A 17,695-nucleotide genomic window follows, 5' to 3' on the forward strand; every position below is an offset into this window, starting at 1 on the left:
TTATAACTTTTGATCAGCATCTTGAGGAGAATCGAATGACATAAATAATTTAGTATTCGGTCATGGTGCAGCTTCCCATAAGAGGTGTGCAAGGTCCTTTGTCCATAACTCATCTTCAAAGCGTCAAATGTCAATGAAAACTTGATTTAAGTGAAAAATTTTCAGTCTATATTTCATTTTATGTAGTTCCGAAGGTCGATGCTTCCATGGAGAGGCAGTGGTCAAGATCAATATATTGAAAATAGATATATTTGCTTAACTAAGAGAATTTGCATATCGCCTTTCTATAAAATCATAGGCCTTTAGTACTCCAAAAAATTGAAAATACGCTAAAATTACTCCTTAGATCCAATGTTTACTGACATTTAACCTTTTGAAAAGGAGTTATGAACAAATATCCGAAAAAATTCACAACTTTGACGGACACTAGCACTGAAGAAAAATGTTCTCATAGAAACTTTCATACAGCAAAAAAGTCATCGTTTGCCTCAAAACTCAATTCTCAAAGGAATGCCCATTAACTTTCGAACACCCTATACAAGGAAAGTCAATAGTCGCATGAGATACTTCCTTAAATATGTACACGATTCGTCAATCGTTTTCTTTGCATTTGAAAACCTGAATCTTTTGCAGAATTTTTGTTCACACGATTCTTAACATTCTCCATTCTTCAAAATTTCCTAACCTATTAGAAAACAGATTAAAACTTCCAGAAAATACCTTGAAACTATTCCTGGCCCTCATGACCACCAGATCAGCAATATTCTGTGAACTTTAAATACTTAAAAACTTTTAATTTCACTTCCTATGATCTAGTTCCTATGATCTTTCGACTTCTGACAGGTAATAATTGCTGCATGAGCCTGCTATCTTTACAATTTTCGATTGCAGCTCAAATTCTTCATTCTTATGAAGGGGCAAGAATCAACTAACAGGGTTTGGGCTCTTTAGCAGCAAGAGTGACCTCCTAAGTTATTGCAACTGCACTTCAAAATGTGGGGATTTAGAGCGGGTCTAGAGCTTACGCTTTGCTCTGTGCTTTGCAAAGCAAACATGAAGCTTCGCACACTCTGGAAATTTTCTCCGATCAGACATGAAATTCATAAATTAGAAATGGTATGATGCAGAAGGTTGCATAATTTACACTTGCCTTCTCTCAGAAAACTTAAGGCTTTTCAGAAAAAAAAGATCAACAAAGCTCTCACATTTCATTAAAAAGAGATACGTTGTTGTCTCAACAGAGACATAAAAAAGTTAGGATTACATACAAAATTTGCAAAATTGACAAATTTTAAGAATTTCCGCTTAAAAAAGGAAGATCCTTCAATTTTATCACGATAAAGGTATCAATTATTCATTAGAATTAGACGCTAATATGTTTGCTCAGCTATACACGAAAAAAGCTCATCGAGATTCTCTGCACTTGGCATTATAATATTCGGAACTTAGCTATAATGTATTGTAAATTTTTCGAAGAAAATTCAAGCTCTCCTCCCCCCTACCTTCCTCTTTAAAAATCACAAAGTTTTCGACTAGCTGCCCCAAGCAGGTAGAATTTCAAACCCATCATTGGAAAGGACTCCGGTTAAAATTACATTTTCAAGATGTGCTTTCATCACAATCAAACTTAAATTTTGGTAAGTAACAAATTTCAACATTTCTAATGATCAGTATAACTATTATGGCTTTTGTGATCTTAGTAACTGCTTTTGGTAATCATGATGTATTTACTCAAAGTGATTTGACCTTGGTCGCACCCGAACAGACACGATCAAATTTTAGACTAAGAATTCAGAGAAATGACTCACCAGACAGGGTTAGAATCGATTCATCGATACATTACATGATTCTTCATCAAGATTTTTTATGAAAATCACTTTGGTCAAGAGAAATTTCTTGAAGTAATTGCTGAGCCAAATGATAATGTTTTTCAGGGTCTGTAAATTCAGATAATTCGAACGAAAGCATACAATGCACCTCATAAAGTTAGACCCTGTCTAGTTGGTTATTGACTCACAGAGAAATACACAACATAACCTTCATTAAGGACAATTTTTCTCTTTAGAATGGTAGTGACATTTTCAGATGATACAGACGTCACCACACGGATGCTGCTCACACACCGAATATGGGTTGGGGTCTCGCGATGAGGGATGGCCACAGCAAAACAAATGAAGGTGATGAGATGATGACGGATCAAGCAGAAATGGACGATGCGCACACAGGGATGAGTTATCACACGCAAAACGACAATGCTACTACTCTATACGGCGAAAGGCCTAGTTGTAGTCCGAATTATAGCCAGTTGATTCATCATCAAACTTACCTTGAGACATTGAGTAAGACATTGAGTCATCATCTAAATCGTCTTGACTACTGCTCATGCGACCTGAAAAGAGAGAGATGAAGATTATTGTAATACATGGCAAAATATTACAGCATTCAAACTGAACTCTCAAATAAGCATAGGCAGGACCTATTTTAAACAGAAACGTACAGCAGAGAGTGAATCTTCTCTTCATAAAATATTATTTGAGTTGGATGAACTGAACTTGAAGGCAACAATGTTCAAAATTCAATAACTCAACATTGACTGGTTAGTCTGCATGTCGATTTGGACTAAGTTTGAAGAAACGAACCAAGTTATATTTTGTAAAAATGAGTTAGGAGTAATTTTAGATTTGACTAGATGTAAATTTTCTCCTGCCAAAATTTCAAAATTGAAAAAAAAATTTGAGCATGAAAATAGTCGCACTTAGTTAAACGTTTCCCGCAACATTTAGTCTTGTGGAAGAGTAAAACGTCAAGACTCTTGTCCTCGGTACTAACTTCCTGCGACTTGAGGCCCTAGTGGACATCAGTTTTTGGCCCCTTTTCGTTAAAATTGGCTCATCTGGTACCAGATCTCAAAAAGATGGATCAAAAGAAGGGGATTTGATTTCGAAAAACTTCACAGTTACAGGATGCATCAAGAACCACAATGGATTTTAAATACCACGGAATGTCTACAGAGGTGCAGAAATTCCGTGCGTCCTGTCCTGATCAGGTTCATTCTGTTTAATTTTTTTTTTTTCATTCCTTTTATTCAAATCTACATCTTGTTGCAAGTATCTGTGAAAAACCGGGAAAATACGCCGGTACTTGCAAGAGTGCTGGAAATTAGGAGCGCATTCTGTGAAATTGGCAAAATTATGCAAAAATCCAAAAGAACTTCCAGAAAACCATGAATTCTGGCGAGCACCTGCAAATTGCAGAAATTCTATCAAGTACCCGCAAAACTATGAAAATCTGCACTAGAAAGTTCAGATTTTCCGCACTGGAAGCTTAATATCAAGCAGAGTCCAGATCAGTCGTCTAATTTGAGCTGGTTTGAACTTCTAAAGATTCACACAACCCATTAAGTACATGATATTGTGCATGAAAAGTCTGTTTTAATAAAAGATTCTTACTTCTGAGCGAAAAGCCTCTACCATTGGCTACATTTCTATACAGCATATTTTCTAAATATGCTAATCCACTATTGTTAATAATATTGAAGCCACAAAGGAGTTCAATTTGTTTCCACCGGTGAACTCGTTCTGCTAATTCTTGCGTCACTTCATTCAAAGATGTTCTGCAACAGACAAGCACCATAAATCAGATACATGAGAAAATGTTGCTGTCATCAATGATTTTTAAATTCTGTGTTCCTCTTCTTTTATAGTGGTGTACTATAGAGATAATCAAAGCTGGCTGTGAGTGGTCGTGGAGCCTTTCAAACAAATTAAGCCATTTGAGCAGATTATGACAGAAAATACTGACTAATGAATCTTTCAACATCTTGCTAAAGCAACCAATCCAAACCTATGACAGCTGTAGCTCGCTTTTCTACAGAAAAAAGAGGATACATACCACTTTTGAAAATTACAGACCTGTTTTTAAATTACATCTGTAAAACACTCTGATATAATAGATATTTAATAGGAACATTCTGTTTGCTTAGTAATTTAATACGAACAAATCATGGCCAAAAGATTCTCTGAGGCAGAAAATGTTTGTCAGTTGCCACTTTTTGATATTTTCAGGAAAATCTCTGGTTTTTGTAGGAGAGGCCTTTGTAGACCACTCAAGGCTGACCTACAGACCAGTGTTCCAGAGCTAATAACAGCGCATCGCTGGAGCACTGGAGAAAAAAAGTATGAATATCCTTAGGCCCTGTGCTTTATGAATGTCTTTAGAATTATATAAATTAGGGATATCTGCTTATGGATATTCTGCTACACCGCTGATTTTTTTTCTTCCATAAATCAGAAAAAAAATCCTGTCGTTCCAGTGAAAATCTGAAATTAGCGTCTGCATCAAAAATTTTCTCTGAAAGTTAAGACACATGTAAGAGGTTTGAGAGAATCAAGTGATTTTAAAGAATGAGGACTCTGCCACTAAAATTCGTAGATTTTAAGAAAGAAAATTTAAACGCATTACCTGGCTTCGACTATACTTCTGTCCACATCATCTATTGATTTCCCATGGGTTGAAACAAAGGCACCAACTAAACTAGAACGTTTTTTCCTCAGTTTTTCACACTGAAACAAAACATTCATAATTAATTATAACTATTCACATTATTCTTTTTAAGGGTGCAAAAGCATTGGTGGATTGGTGGATCCAAACTAAACCAAAACAAACCTTTAGAAATCTCATACTGTGCTTTTTCTTGTGCTTTGTAGCAGTAAATATAAATCAAGTGATTTTTGGAAGGTCTTGTTATAAACCTGAACTTTGAGTTTTCAACAGATACCATACTCTGAAGTAAAATATAAAATAATAATAATAAAATATAATAGAGTAGTCATGATTACTAGCATTGCCAATAGGATTAAGAGAATCTTTGTGAGAGCCACCATCACAAAAATCCATGGGAGGTTAAATAAGGCACCATTGTCGTAAATGTTCCATTGGTTCTGAATGGAAATTGCTATTAACTCCTCCAGGAAATACATATTTGATACATAATCATTAACGTTTAGCTGTCTCTAAATTAGTGAATTTTCACTAGGTACTGAGAGATACACAAAAATCAACAAAATAATGTTTCTTTATAGTTTTGCCATGGCATGGCAAAACTGGAGTCCGAGCAAGCTGCACGCACGCTCCACCAGCTACTCCTGCTCTGTGATCGCCTGCACATCGTAGGGGGTCTTTGCCTGCAAAAACGCTCAATCGTGAAGAGGAGTGGCTAGCTCCTGCGATCTCTTTTGTCATTAGACGCAACCGGTCGCACAAGATGCCCCCATCATTATGGCTGACCTGCAGGGGGAGCCACCGAACACTTCCGAATAGTTCCGATTCGTTCCGAATGCCGATAAAGAGGATGAGTTGGCGGAAAATTCAAAATACAACGAAGGAATTGCAATTTCAATTTTAATTCTTTTATTTTTATTTGTTTACTAATTAATATTTTTTTTCTCAGTACTTGAAAAAATTCCAGACTTTTGGAGCAAATTCCCTGACTTTTCCATGTTTTCCAGGCCATTTTTTTTCCCTGACTTTTCCAGGTTTTTCAGGTTTTCCAGATCGCTGGGAACCCTGCATGCAATGTACAATTACGCTACCTTCATTTTTATTTTTTCTACACTTAAAGTCTTTTTCCTGTGGACGATCACAAAACAATAAATTTAAGAGGAAGTAAAGATAAAACTTACAGCTTCTCTGGCCTGTTGTAACTGTTTCTCGGCTGAGATTTTCTTTTTGACGTAGGATTTGTTTTCTAATTCGTGCGTAAGTTGGAGCCAATGCTGAAGCCCTGGAGGTGGCGCCCAACACCGATCTTCCAATTCGCCTTCAGCTCTTTGTAATTCATTTCTAAGGGCCTGTAATTCATAGTATAAAAATTAGCTACAGACAGTACTTGCAGTGCCATTTTAAAATGTATCCTAAAAAGTACTCTACCTAATTTCAGATCTCATGTTAACATGGACAAATTAAATGGTGGAGATTGCAGATTCAGGTGGTGCATTTGTGCAAAAAATCTCAGGAAAACAATAGGTACATTACACATAAGAGATATGGCCAACAGAGTGGACTTGTTAATAGGTGATATTGGATAAAAATTGTAGAGAGAATGCAATTTTGCACGTTTTTTTTAGTTTTTTGGGGGGAGGGGGAGGGAAAGGGGAATGCTGTGACACTGGGGAAGATTTGTGTCGTAGATACCAAGGCATGCAACGTGTTAACACCTACAGTGCTATAACCTCCGTAGACGTATACTTTGAGAAGATAAGATGACGTAAAAGAGGACTTACTTCGATCTCAGCTTTTAGTTGGGACACTTCCAAATCAGAGAAAGATGTCTTCAAATCACTATTATCGCTAGTCTGTTCCTTGAGACGCTTTTCTAGGTTCTGCTTTTCAGTTGTGACAAATTCTTGCTCCTGCTTTGCCCTCTCCAATTCTTTCTGCAGATAAAAATGAAGAACCATACATTAAGACTTGTTGATTATGTCAAAGTAAATGTTATTTTGAGGATGAAATTTTACAGAAAGGCAAATAAAAGAGTCTAAAATTGTAATTAAGACCGTGTTCAATAGCTACCTACCAAAATAATTGAGCTAAATGAATGAATAAAAGTAATAAGAGCTTCATTTTTCCTTAAACTGATTTTTCATTTTAACTCGTCCAATAAAGCATTTGCAAGAGAGGAACAAATCATATTCGTAACAAAAACAAAATGCAAGTGCTGCAAACATGTGGCTTGCAAGGTTAGTTTGTAACGATCAACTATCAAAATGAACAAATTAAATCATAAAAAACTGATTAAAATTTGCATTAAAGATGATTGACAATATAAATCAAAGATAAAAATATATTTGATCCAAATTAAAAATAAATTCAGGGCAGGGGCTCTGCAATAAAACATTACTGTCAACAGTATATGGCAACATTCATTTAGTTTTTAGGTGTTTTCAAAAGTTTGAATGGAGATCAAAGGAAGAGGAGCCATTAGGAAATTCATAAATGTAGCCGATAAGTGATGGTTAAAAATTCCAATCGTCAATAGCAAATCAATTGATGAAATTATGTTTTTGTTGATAAGGAACACAGACATCAAGCTGAAAGGGAATATTGTAATCAGTCAGTGGATCAATAGACAGCGTGAAAATTGGAGTACCACAAGATGAGTTTCCTCATCAAAATTTCACAAGAAAGTGTTGAAGATGTTTTAGGAGTCCTCATGAGAAATAATTTAGTGTTGAATTTTGTACCTCACTATTAAAACACATTAAAACCAATTGATTCAAACCTTCTCTTTGGACAGCATTAAGCAGAAAGGAACCCAACCACATCAGCTATTGCCAAAATTGGGCAATTTAATTTTTTACATGAAAACAGTTGTGCGGATTTTTGTGGAAATTTCAGTGAATTTTCTACAAAGTACGAAGCAAATTCCTTAAAATTTTCAAAGGAGTCCGCTTTTACATTCTCTTGTAATAAAATAAAATTTCCCAGTTTTTGACAATAGCTGATGCGGCTTGACTCCTTTCTGTTAAAGGCGGACCATTTGTGAAAAAATCAAAATCCAATAAGATTAAAGAAGCCACAGAAAATCATTTGCGTCCTATTAAAGGCCACAAATTTTGAGCAATGGACTGAAGACTCTAGGTAAAAATTTCTAGCTCCTAATTGGCGAATTATTCCTGTCAAAACTCGGGGTATTTCACATGATAAAAAGACAAAATTACCTGCAAGTTGTCGAGAGCGAGCTCAGCTTTGTGCAAACCTTCCATGTCTTTCATCATGCGTTTTAAGTGCCGACGCGAAACTTTGTTAGTGTGGTAGGCGTACCAACAGCCAGAAAGTGCCAATAACAGTAAAGATACAAGGACTAAGTCTTTCACGTGGTGTCCGTAGTCTGCAAAAATTAGAACGATTTTCAATTAATACATTTTCAAAAATTTACAGTTTGAAATTTGAGTTTGAGCAATATGTCTTACACTTGAGGGGCTCGGAGAACAAGACGCTTGAGTGCAGTTTTTGAAAAAAAATGAGATATTAATGATTTCAATTAAAATTAGTGTAGATGCATATTCTGTGAAAATTTCGCTCCCAAATTCCAATTTTTAGCATCAAAAAGTCAGTTTGAACTTTCTTTCCACCGTAAGGATCCATGTAATTTCGAAACTTTAAACACATGTTTCTCGAAGTAGCAAGAACTGCACTTATGCGCATTGTCCTTCAAGTCCCTCACTTGTAGAAGCTCAAAAAGGAACAGTACCTGAAATCAAAAAGGCAAAAATCTGAGAGAGACTTCAAACACAACTATCCTACCTACCTCGCGGATTAAATAAGACAAAAGGATGACAAGAGTTAGGAAGGTACCATGATTATGTACTTATGTAGCTTTAGGTACCTGTTGCATCAGTTGAAAACAAAGAGTACAAAAATATTTTGATTTTCGCCTTCAATTGATCGCGTATGCAACACAGTCTCGATTAGCAACGAGAGTTACCTCATGACATGATCCATGTTTTCCTTCATTTACGGCGAATATGCAATACGCACTCCTTGCGAGTCGAAATAGTTATCCGAGATCACGGCGCACCGAAGAAGTCACGCCAGGTCCGTCGGATGTTGCGTTATCTGTGCAACCGTGAATCTCTCGTGGGGCATCCTCTAGACGCTTAAAATTTTGCCGAAAAACTTGTCCTTCGAAAAAAGAACTTTCCTTTCCGAAATTCAGGTACTTAAGCTTGCAGTAAAAATTAAGAGAAGTTCATTCCGTTTCACATTTTCTTATCGACCCGGACAAATAGATTGCCAATGTATTACTAACATAAAAAACCGCATATCTACCTTTTGCGAGTTTCCAGACTTCACCTCTAACTTTATTTTTTATTCGGAAGGCTTACCACTGATTAACAAAATTCATTGAACATTTTCGTAATGATTCTAGGTACCCCGCTCGATAAAGAACTGTTTGAAAATAATCATTTCTAAAGCTGGCGACAGCACGCCCGGCAAATTTTACCTGCGTTCATCTGAAAATTACGATTTGTCGTCTTCTAACTTTAGAAATTCCTTCTTTCAAAGAAATCGTTCAGTAATAATTGCGGAAAATGATGCTAAATTAACCCCTCCTCTGGGCTGTGGTATCGTTAGATTTTTTCCCCACCTTGAGCGGTCTTTTGCCGGACTTCATCACAAATGGACCGCGTTAACAGGGTGTCTAGTTTTTTTTTTCATTTTGGGAAATCCTGATTTTTCCTAATTTTTGACTGCTAAATCCTGAGTTCATAATTTTTTCCGAATCCTGATCAAATCCTGATTTTTTGCGGAGAAAAATCAACGGACGGATAATGGATAGTTAGCGGAAAATAAGCGGACGGCCAACTTTTCTCAAATCCTGATGGAATCGGGAAAATATTCACGCTAGACACCCTGGTTAATCAAAAAGAAACCAAGTCACATCAGCCATTGCAAAATTTCATCAGAAGGTGGTTTTTTTTTCTTTTTTTTTTTCTTTTTTTCTTTTTTTTACGGGAGAAAGGTTTTGTGCAGATTCTTTCGAATATTACTGAGAATTCGCTTCACGCCACAGAAGGACATCCCTATTCTTTTCAAAATAATTTGAGCAACCGTTATACCGTAAAATAATTAAATCATCAGGTGAAATTTGACAATGGCCGGTATGACTTGGTGCCTTTCTGCTTCGTAAGGTCCAAGTGATGTTAAACTAAATAATACTTACAGCCCTATCAAGGTTCCTAGTGAAGTTTCAAAAATTTAGTATCCCGATTCACGCAGATCGTTGGTTAAACTTGAATCGATGTTTGCGAAAATGTTCTTTTTTTCAGACGCGGTGTTCAGTATTAATCTCGAAAGAGGATATGTTTTTGGGATCAAGGAGTTTGAGGTCACCAATCAACATTATGATCAACGTTATAAGTTCGGTTACATAAAACCCATCATTAAATTGGATTTATGGCAGGATCGAGAAATCGAAATAGATCGAATTCACCCAGTCGACATTCTTCCTTTCGATCGGATCCGATTAGAGTCTTGCCTCAACGTTTACAATCATTGAGAAGAGCATCAATGAATGTTATGTTAGTTTATATTGATCAGCGTCCGCCGAAAAACATTAATTCTCGACACAAAGCCGAGTTGGAATTATTATTAAAGTTTTTGTTGCTCTATAATAACGCCATTTTACCACCAATGCAACGGACCACTGGACAAGGTACGAATTTAAGCATTCTGATACATGTTACTTAACCAGAATTTCACGTAAAACACGATTCGTGCAACGAAAATTACTGAAACCAACTCCTAACGGAGATATTAACATTTTTATTTCACATTAGTTACGAGGAATTTGAACTGCCCGCTCACAAGAAACTCAAAGCTTTACGTGAGTCAAATCGCGCACTACAATTACGGTTTCAGCAAGCTCCTCAATCGAGCAATGTTCATTTCCCACCATGTTTTTTTCAAACAATGAGTAATTTGCTATAGCTGAGCCAAAGCTTCAATATTGAGGTTGCCAGATTTTTGTTATCGCAGAGACGTTCGTGATAACGTTTAGCGCGCGATGTGAGTCGCGTAGAGCATTGAGTTTTCATGGGCGGGTGGTTTCAATTCACGCACCAAGAATCATTAAATATCTTCGGAAGGAGTTGATTTCGGTAATTTTCGTTGTGCCCATCGTGTTTTACGTGAAATTTTGGTGAAGAAACATGTATCAGAATGCTGAAATTCGTACCTTGTCTAGTGGTCCATTTTTCACATAATTAGATACAGACGAATTGCACCGGAATTTGCATTTCACGTTGCCTAATTATTATTTTAACACAGAACTTAACTACCTAACGCTTTTAAAATTTCTGTGAATTTACTATAGATAGTGAAGAATATGCTAAACAAATTTCAATTTTTACTGTTTTAGAGGAAACATCAAAGAAATGTGGCAGTGCCTCATATAGTTGGGCCTGTTTAATCCGTTCAAATAGCAATAGCAGCATCTCGCAAAAAAACTTTTGAACATAAACGTCATCGAATCATATATCGACAGTCTAAGTCGACAATCACACAACTCGTTTGCGGTGTCTGAAAATCTCCGCCTCTATGTTATTTTTTTAAAGGAGAAAAAATTGGCATCATTCTTTGAAGTTTAAGCAGAATTTTATTCGCACAGAGAAGAAAAATCACGGTAGTTTTAAAGAATTGCTGTTGAGTAGTTTTCCGTTTAAAAAATAAAGTATGACAGGAAGTCTGCGACGTCGCAAACCGAGTTATGTGATTGCCGACTTACATCGTCGATATCGTGTTTACAGGTTTGACTAACAAACAGGTCTACCATTAACAAAAAGTACAACCTAGAAATGAGGATATATTCAAAATTACCCTAAAATAACAGTTCTTGATGGAAAATTTCAAAAATAAAAAAGTTTATCTATCTCTCCTATCTTTGGCTGTGTTGTTCGCGTAGCTTTTGAAGCACCACTACAAATGAGACAAACGGAACCAACACAACATAAGAATAGAGCAAGGGAAAGGACGCGCGTTGACAACGGCGCAGAGATACGACTATTCGTGCTTGATGGATGTCCGTGTTGCAGCATCTGCAAAATTGAAGGCGCGATGGCGCGAGGCGTGAACTCTCAATGCTCCGCTCTATGCTGCCAAGGAGGTACGTCGCTCAGATTTGGGAGAAAAGCTTAAAAAACGAGTCCTGAACACGTCTCTTCTATCTTCGGCTGTGGGTTGAAAGATGAAGATTAAGAGGTGAGTTTTATCTAGACATTTTTAAAAAAATTGCCCTGATCGTAAATCCTGAATATCGGCAATTTTCGAGGAAAAATGTTCATGATTTTGCAAAAAATTGCACACGCAAAAGTAATACTTAATGGATTTATGAAGATAGATCGATCAACAACGTTATTCCAAATTCGATAGTGTTTTCCCAAAGTTTCCCTGATGCCAAAACATTTTCTCATATCATCTTCGGCTGTGAGTTTCTTTTTTTTTGGGGGGGGGGGGGGACACTCAATTTTTTTGCAATTTGATGGTTCTGGTTCTGTTTTTAGGATGTATTTGTAGACCTACATCGAAAGCTCGTCAGTACAACCCGCGCAACGCGTGTTCTTAGTAAGCCTCGGGTCCATTTGACCCGGCTTGGGCAGTTAATTGCCAATTATAATCGCACTCCTTAAATATTCATAGAATATTTCGGTGGAAAATATTAGACATGAAGAGGATGACAATTTTGCGACAACGTTGGTTAAAGATTTCATCTGAACTGGAATCTTATGAAAGAAGAAAGTGTACACATCCTTCTGCTTGCTTAATTTAAATGTAATTTAATGTACAGTCTCCCTCCAAGGTGGAATATAATCAACTTATCTCGGCTGTCTGTCATAGTGCCTGGTTCGATCTTTGCCATGGCGGCATTTAGGGGGTGGCCACAAGGGGCCGCGGCCCATGGCGGCAAATTTAGGAGGCGGCAATTTTGCAATTTTTTTTTAAATGCAGGTATAAAAAAATCGAATTTCGAAAAAGAATTACGAACGAGAAAAGGCGAAACAATCTCGCATTTCCTGAGAGTATAGTAATTTATAATTTTGTCGTCTTTCGGTGATACAAGAGACAGCACCTTCTATAAGTCGAGTTGAGAGAGAAACCAAACCCGCAATTTGGCCTGAAGCAGCGCGGCGCAGACAGCAATGATGACGAGGACTTGAGATGAATAGGAGAAGCCCTCGGCGCGGCGGTCGGCATGTAAAACATATTAGCGCCTACAAGACAGCATGAATACTTCACGCATTGCGTCAAACACAGTGCGGTCAGCAGCGGTCGACGTGAAATGCATAGGGCTTTCGCAAAAAATGTGTCCAACACGAGTAAAAACGTCTTATGCCCCCTCCGGCACGTTCATTTGATGGTTTTTATTGATAATTCAAAACGAATGAGAAGGAGGCGGCAAAATACAGGCGGCCCATGGGCGCCAGGTAGGTAAATCCGATCTTTGCCTGCGGACATATCCATCTGAAGTCAGAATGTCCAGTACTTTTCAAGAAAAAAAAAGAAAAAAAAAAAAGAAACAGATACGCGATTAAAACGTGGAAGAAAGTGCGATATAACGTTATTTTTATTTTCATTCATTTCTAATTTCCGACAAGTTCGCGTTTTTCGCGTTTGCTTTTGTCCTAAAGATGGACCCACGTATGGACCCGAAATGATCATCGTCATAATTTTCTAAAAACATCAAAACCGCAGATTAAAAGGTGAGTTTTACCTAGACATTTAAAAAAAAATGTCCTGATCCTAAATCCTGAATATCGGCAATGTTCAAGAAAAAATGTCCATGATTTTGCAAAAAATTGCACACGCGAAAGTGACATTTAATGGATCAATAAGATAGATCGATCAACAACGTTTTTTGTTCGAATTCGATAATGTTTTCCCAAGGTTTCCTGATGCCAAAAAATGTCCTCATAGTGAAGAATTTTCATGCAAAATTTTTATTGCTTCATCTGAAAGTGCCTAAAGAGCTTATTTCACAGAATTTGTTATAATTTTTTTCTTTTCTGGGAAAAAGTATGAAAATCTATTTAAAAGAGAAAAAGTAAACCGCCTAGTGACGTCATCTGGCGGCATTTCCCATTAAAACACACGTATGTTAGCAGATTAGATCATTTTGTCATATCTTCCCCAATGATTGTTCAATTCATGAACTAAGGGTATCCTCGTGTTCAGTTCTCTCTGTAGTTTCCATTTAAACACGAAATTCATCGAATTTCAGACACCTGCAAATTCCCTATTCCCGGTGTTCTAGGTTGCAATGGACACCCTGTAACTTTAGTAACTTGGCTTGTTTTCCCACGAATGGTGTGGACCAGCCCATTTCCACCTGTTTGTAACTGTATGTATAGTAAAAATGTGTAAAGAAGCGTACCGTAGCAATAGCACATATCCATTCACCTTCGATGCGAAGCCGCACCGCACCGCGACACATGACACTCCGATATAGCTCCGCGAACAATACGACGGATTTAAAATTCGAAAATGTGTAAACAAAACCTCAAACTCGGCGTTACGGCACGGACAGCGGACAGTAATGTCGAAAAAAAATTTTCATCGTTTCACTGATGATAAGATAGCGCGGGAAAATAAGCCCGATGTCAAATTGTGCACGGTATGCTGCCTCGGAGGATCTCGGACCTGGCTCAACGTAACTACTTATTATAATGGAGATGTTGCATGTGTGAGAAATTTGCGATTTGACTGTTGATTCTTATGTAAAAGTTGTGAGAAACACGATAGTGCCACTGGTTTTCTCTGAAATCAACTCCCAAGCTCAAAAAAAGCTCTCAAGTTGAGGTCAAAATGGAGGGGATATCCCACCGTACCCTGAGAGTCCACGTCTACATCAAGACAAACTCTCCATGCAAAGATAGGGAGCAAATACATTAGCAGGGTTGCCGTGTTTTCAGTTTTAGAGTCCCCAAATAAAGTGGCAGCCCTGTCAATGCATTTGCTCCCTATCTTTGCATGGAGAGTTTGTCTTGATGTAGAGGTGGACTCTCAGGGTAGGGTGGGATATCCCCTCCATTTTGGCCTCAACTAGAGAGCTTTTTTTGAGCTTGGGAGTTGATTTCAGAGAAAACCAGTGGCACCATCGTGTTTCTCGCGAACTTTAACGTGAGAATCAACAGTCAAATCGCAAAATCCTCACACATGCAACATCTCCATTAATTGTTTTGTTGCTACTGCCGTGCTAAGTAAGAACGCCGCCTGAGCCATCAGGCTTTGCCAAATTTCCTTCGAAAAATCACGAATTTTCAAGAAAATCTGAGAATATTTTTCCTCCTGTCTTTTCGTAGGATTTCGCTCGTAATTTGATCGACAGTCTGAAAATTTCAACGAAAAACATTCACAACTTTTTTCAGAAATAAATATTTTCAAAGAAGAAATTTGGCAACATTCGGATGCGTATACAGCGTTTTTACTTAGCATGAATCGTTTATCGAATGCTTCTGATGAATAAATCCTTATCTTAGCAATGCTTTTTATCGATCACGGTCATTAGATATCGATTTACCAACCGATCCTGATGAATAAATCTCTATTTCAGCAATGCTTTTTATCGATCATGGTCATTCGAAATCGATTCATTAATCGATCCTGATGAATAAACCTCTATCTTAGCAATGCTTTTTATCGATCATGGTCATTCGATATCGATTTAACAATCGACCCTGATCGATGAAGCCCTATCTTAGCAATGCTTTTTATCGATCATGGTCGTTCGATAACGATTCGAGAATCGATTCGCTGAATGCATTGTGCCGAAACTGCGTTAAAAACTGCGTTTGAGCATCGACAGCACGAGGCGAGCAGCACGTGAAATCGATAAACCGATCGACATATTAACTGCAGGCGTAACAATAGCCGAAGGATTTAACGAGCGAGGCAATTTTCCGGGTTTGAAAACCAACTCTGACAACATGCTGGAATCGAGGAATTTTTAACAAATTCACTTTTACCGCGCGGCGCGGGAAAAGAGGGGATACGTTACGAATACGTTACACGCGAAAAAACGTTATGATACGGGAGAGACCGACCAAGAAGAAAAACTGAGAGATGTAATTTAATTATTCGCGATCGGTTACGTTGGCCAAGGCGTTACACTTGAGGGCGACGACAATACGGGGGCTCGAACAATGCAAATTTCAGAGTCACTGGATTTTAATCACTGCATTCGAGAGCTGCGTGCGAGTTCGGGCGCCTCCTACGTCGCGTCGCCTGCATTCGGTGTTTTTTCCCAAGGATACATGGACCGCGTTAAACAGAAAGGAACCAAGCCACATCAGCTATTGCCAAATTTAATCGGGCGGTTTAATTTTTCACATGAAAAAGGTTGTGCGGATTTTTGTGCAAATTTCTATGAATTTTCTCCATAATACAAAGCAAATGCCTTAAAATTTTCAAAGGAATCCGCACAAACGCTCTCTCGTAAAAAATCAAATTCCCCTGTTAAATTTGGCAGTAGCTGATGTGGCTTGATTCCTTTCTGTTTAACACGGTCCACATGACTAACGCACTCCAAAAGCAAAGGCTTTTTTTTGGTGAATTTCGCAAGGCCGAAATACGATACTGATGCGCTGAGGAAGAACGCCGTATGAGCCTCCAGACGTCGCCATATTTCCTCCAATGGAGTCCAATAGATCATCAAAACATAAAAAAATATCCTCGATTTCTATATAAAGCTCACAATCAGATCCAGATCAGACGCTAACATTTTTGCTGAATCAGGGGTAAAATCTGTCGGTACATTTGAGGCTTTTTCGCATCAAAGTTGTACTACATTGATTCAAACAGCCTGTAAGAACTGAACTGCATTTTGCAATTTGGAACTATAAATTCTGGCTCTTCTGGAAAAACACTTAGGTGCATAGGGAAACTAATGGCACGTACGTTGTTTTTAAATCGGGCTAGAATTTATAGTTCCTAATTGCAAAATGTAGTCCAAGTTATCAATGATCGTGAAAATTGTACGGGTCCTGCAATTTTCATAGTTAACACTCATCGACGCATCGATGATACTCAGATTCAGAGAAAATTGCAGCGTGCGGTCCGCGCTTGAGCTTGTCTGGTGGTCCATTCAAACAAACAAACATACTCTCAAAAGACACAGATCCGGTGACTTCCGGAAACACTCGGGCAACGAAGTAAGCTTTCCTCGACTCCGCGCAGAGAGAAAAATGTACGGTTCGAGCGGAAAAAATCGGCGAGGCGATAAGCCTAATTCTTGTGGCGCAAAAACAACGCAGACTCGCAGATTGAGGAGACGCAAAACTGATCTCATGTATTAACAAAAAAAAAAAAAAAAAAAAAAAAAAAAAAAAAAAAAAAAAAAATGCGTTGAGCTTTGAAATTCATTATGAAACTGCACAAAGCTTCACGTGAGCCCATGTTTTCTTCCTAAAATTGCTCAATAAAAAAAAAAACTTCACTGTTTCGAATTTTCCCAAAAAAAAAATAGTCACGTGCGATCGGAAGAGCACCCCTTAACCGGTGGAAAATCCCATTAAACCTTATGAGAATTTATGTTAAGATCATTTTTTTCGTCCTTGGATCGGATGAAATTTAGTTGACAGGTTCCATAACTTTATCAGGTTGATTCGAATACCAAGATAATGATTCACTTTTATTTCTCGGCCCTGACTGTCAAATTGGTGAAGTTCAGACTATGATCATTTCGGACTTCTCAATCTATCATCAGGTCGATACAATAATCGCGATCGCAAACGCGATTTTGTCGACTGCAGCACTACTCAAGATGCATAATTCACTTTGTTCCCTCCTGCTGAAGCAGGTCCAGTAAAAGAATGGAGAAGTTGCATGTGTGAGGAATTTGCGATTTGACCATTGATTCCTACGTAAAAGTTCGCGAGAAACACGATGGTGCCACTGGTTTTCTCTGAAATAATCTCCCAAGCTCAAAAAAAGCTCTCAAAGTGAGGCCAAAATGGAGGGGATATCCCACCCTACCCTGAGAGTTCACCTCTACATCAAAACAAACTTTTCATGCATAGATAGGGAGCAAATACATTGACAGGGCTGCCACATTATTTGGGGACTCCAAAACTGAAAACACGGCATCCCTGCTAATATATTTGCTCCCTATCTTTGCATGGAGAGTGTGTTTTGATGTAGA

General features: G+C 37.9%; 1 protein-coding gene across 1 annotated transcript in view; it reads right to left on the bottom strand.

Moving 5' to 3' along the window:
- Stim (stromal interaction molecule) overlaps nt 1-17,695 on the bottom strand; it is a 62,745-nt gene that overhangs the window by 15,727 nt on the left and 29,323 nt on the right. Inside the window, exons 6-11 of the mRNA XM_019052324.2 lie at nt 7,719-7,888; nt 6,282-6,434; nt 5,682-5,849; nt 4,462-4,562; nt 3,450-3,613; nt 2,327-2,389 (exon numbers count right to left, since the gene is read on the bottom strand). Coding sequence (XP_018907869.2) covers nt 2,327-2,389; nt 3,450-3,613; nt 4,462-4,562; nt 5,682-5,849; nt 6,282-6,434; nt 7,719-7,888 — 819 coding nt within the window. The remainder of the gene's footprint in view (nt 1-2,326; nt 2,390-3,449; nt 3,614-4,461; nt 4,563-5,681; nt 5,850-6,281; nt 6,435-7,718; nt 7,889-17,695) is intronic.

The sequence above is a fragment of the Bemisia tabaci genome, chromosome 4, assembly GCF_918797505.1.
Source record: "Bemisia tabaci chromosome 4, PGI_BMITA_v3".
NCBI classification, from domain to species: Eukaryota; Metazoa; Arthropoda; class Insecta; order Hemiptera; family Aleyrodidae; genus Bemisia; species Bemisia tabaci.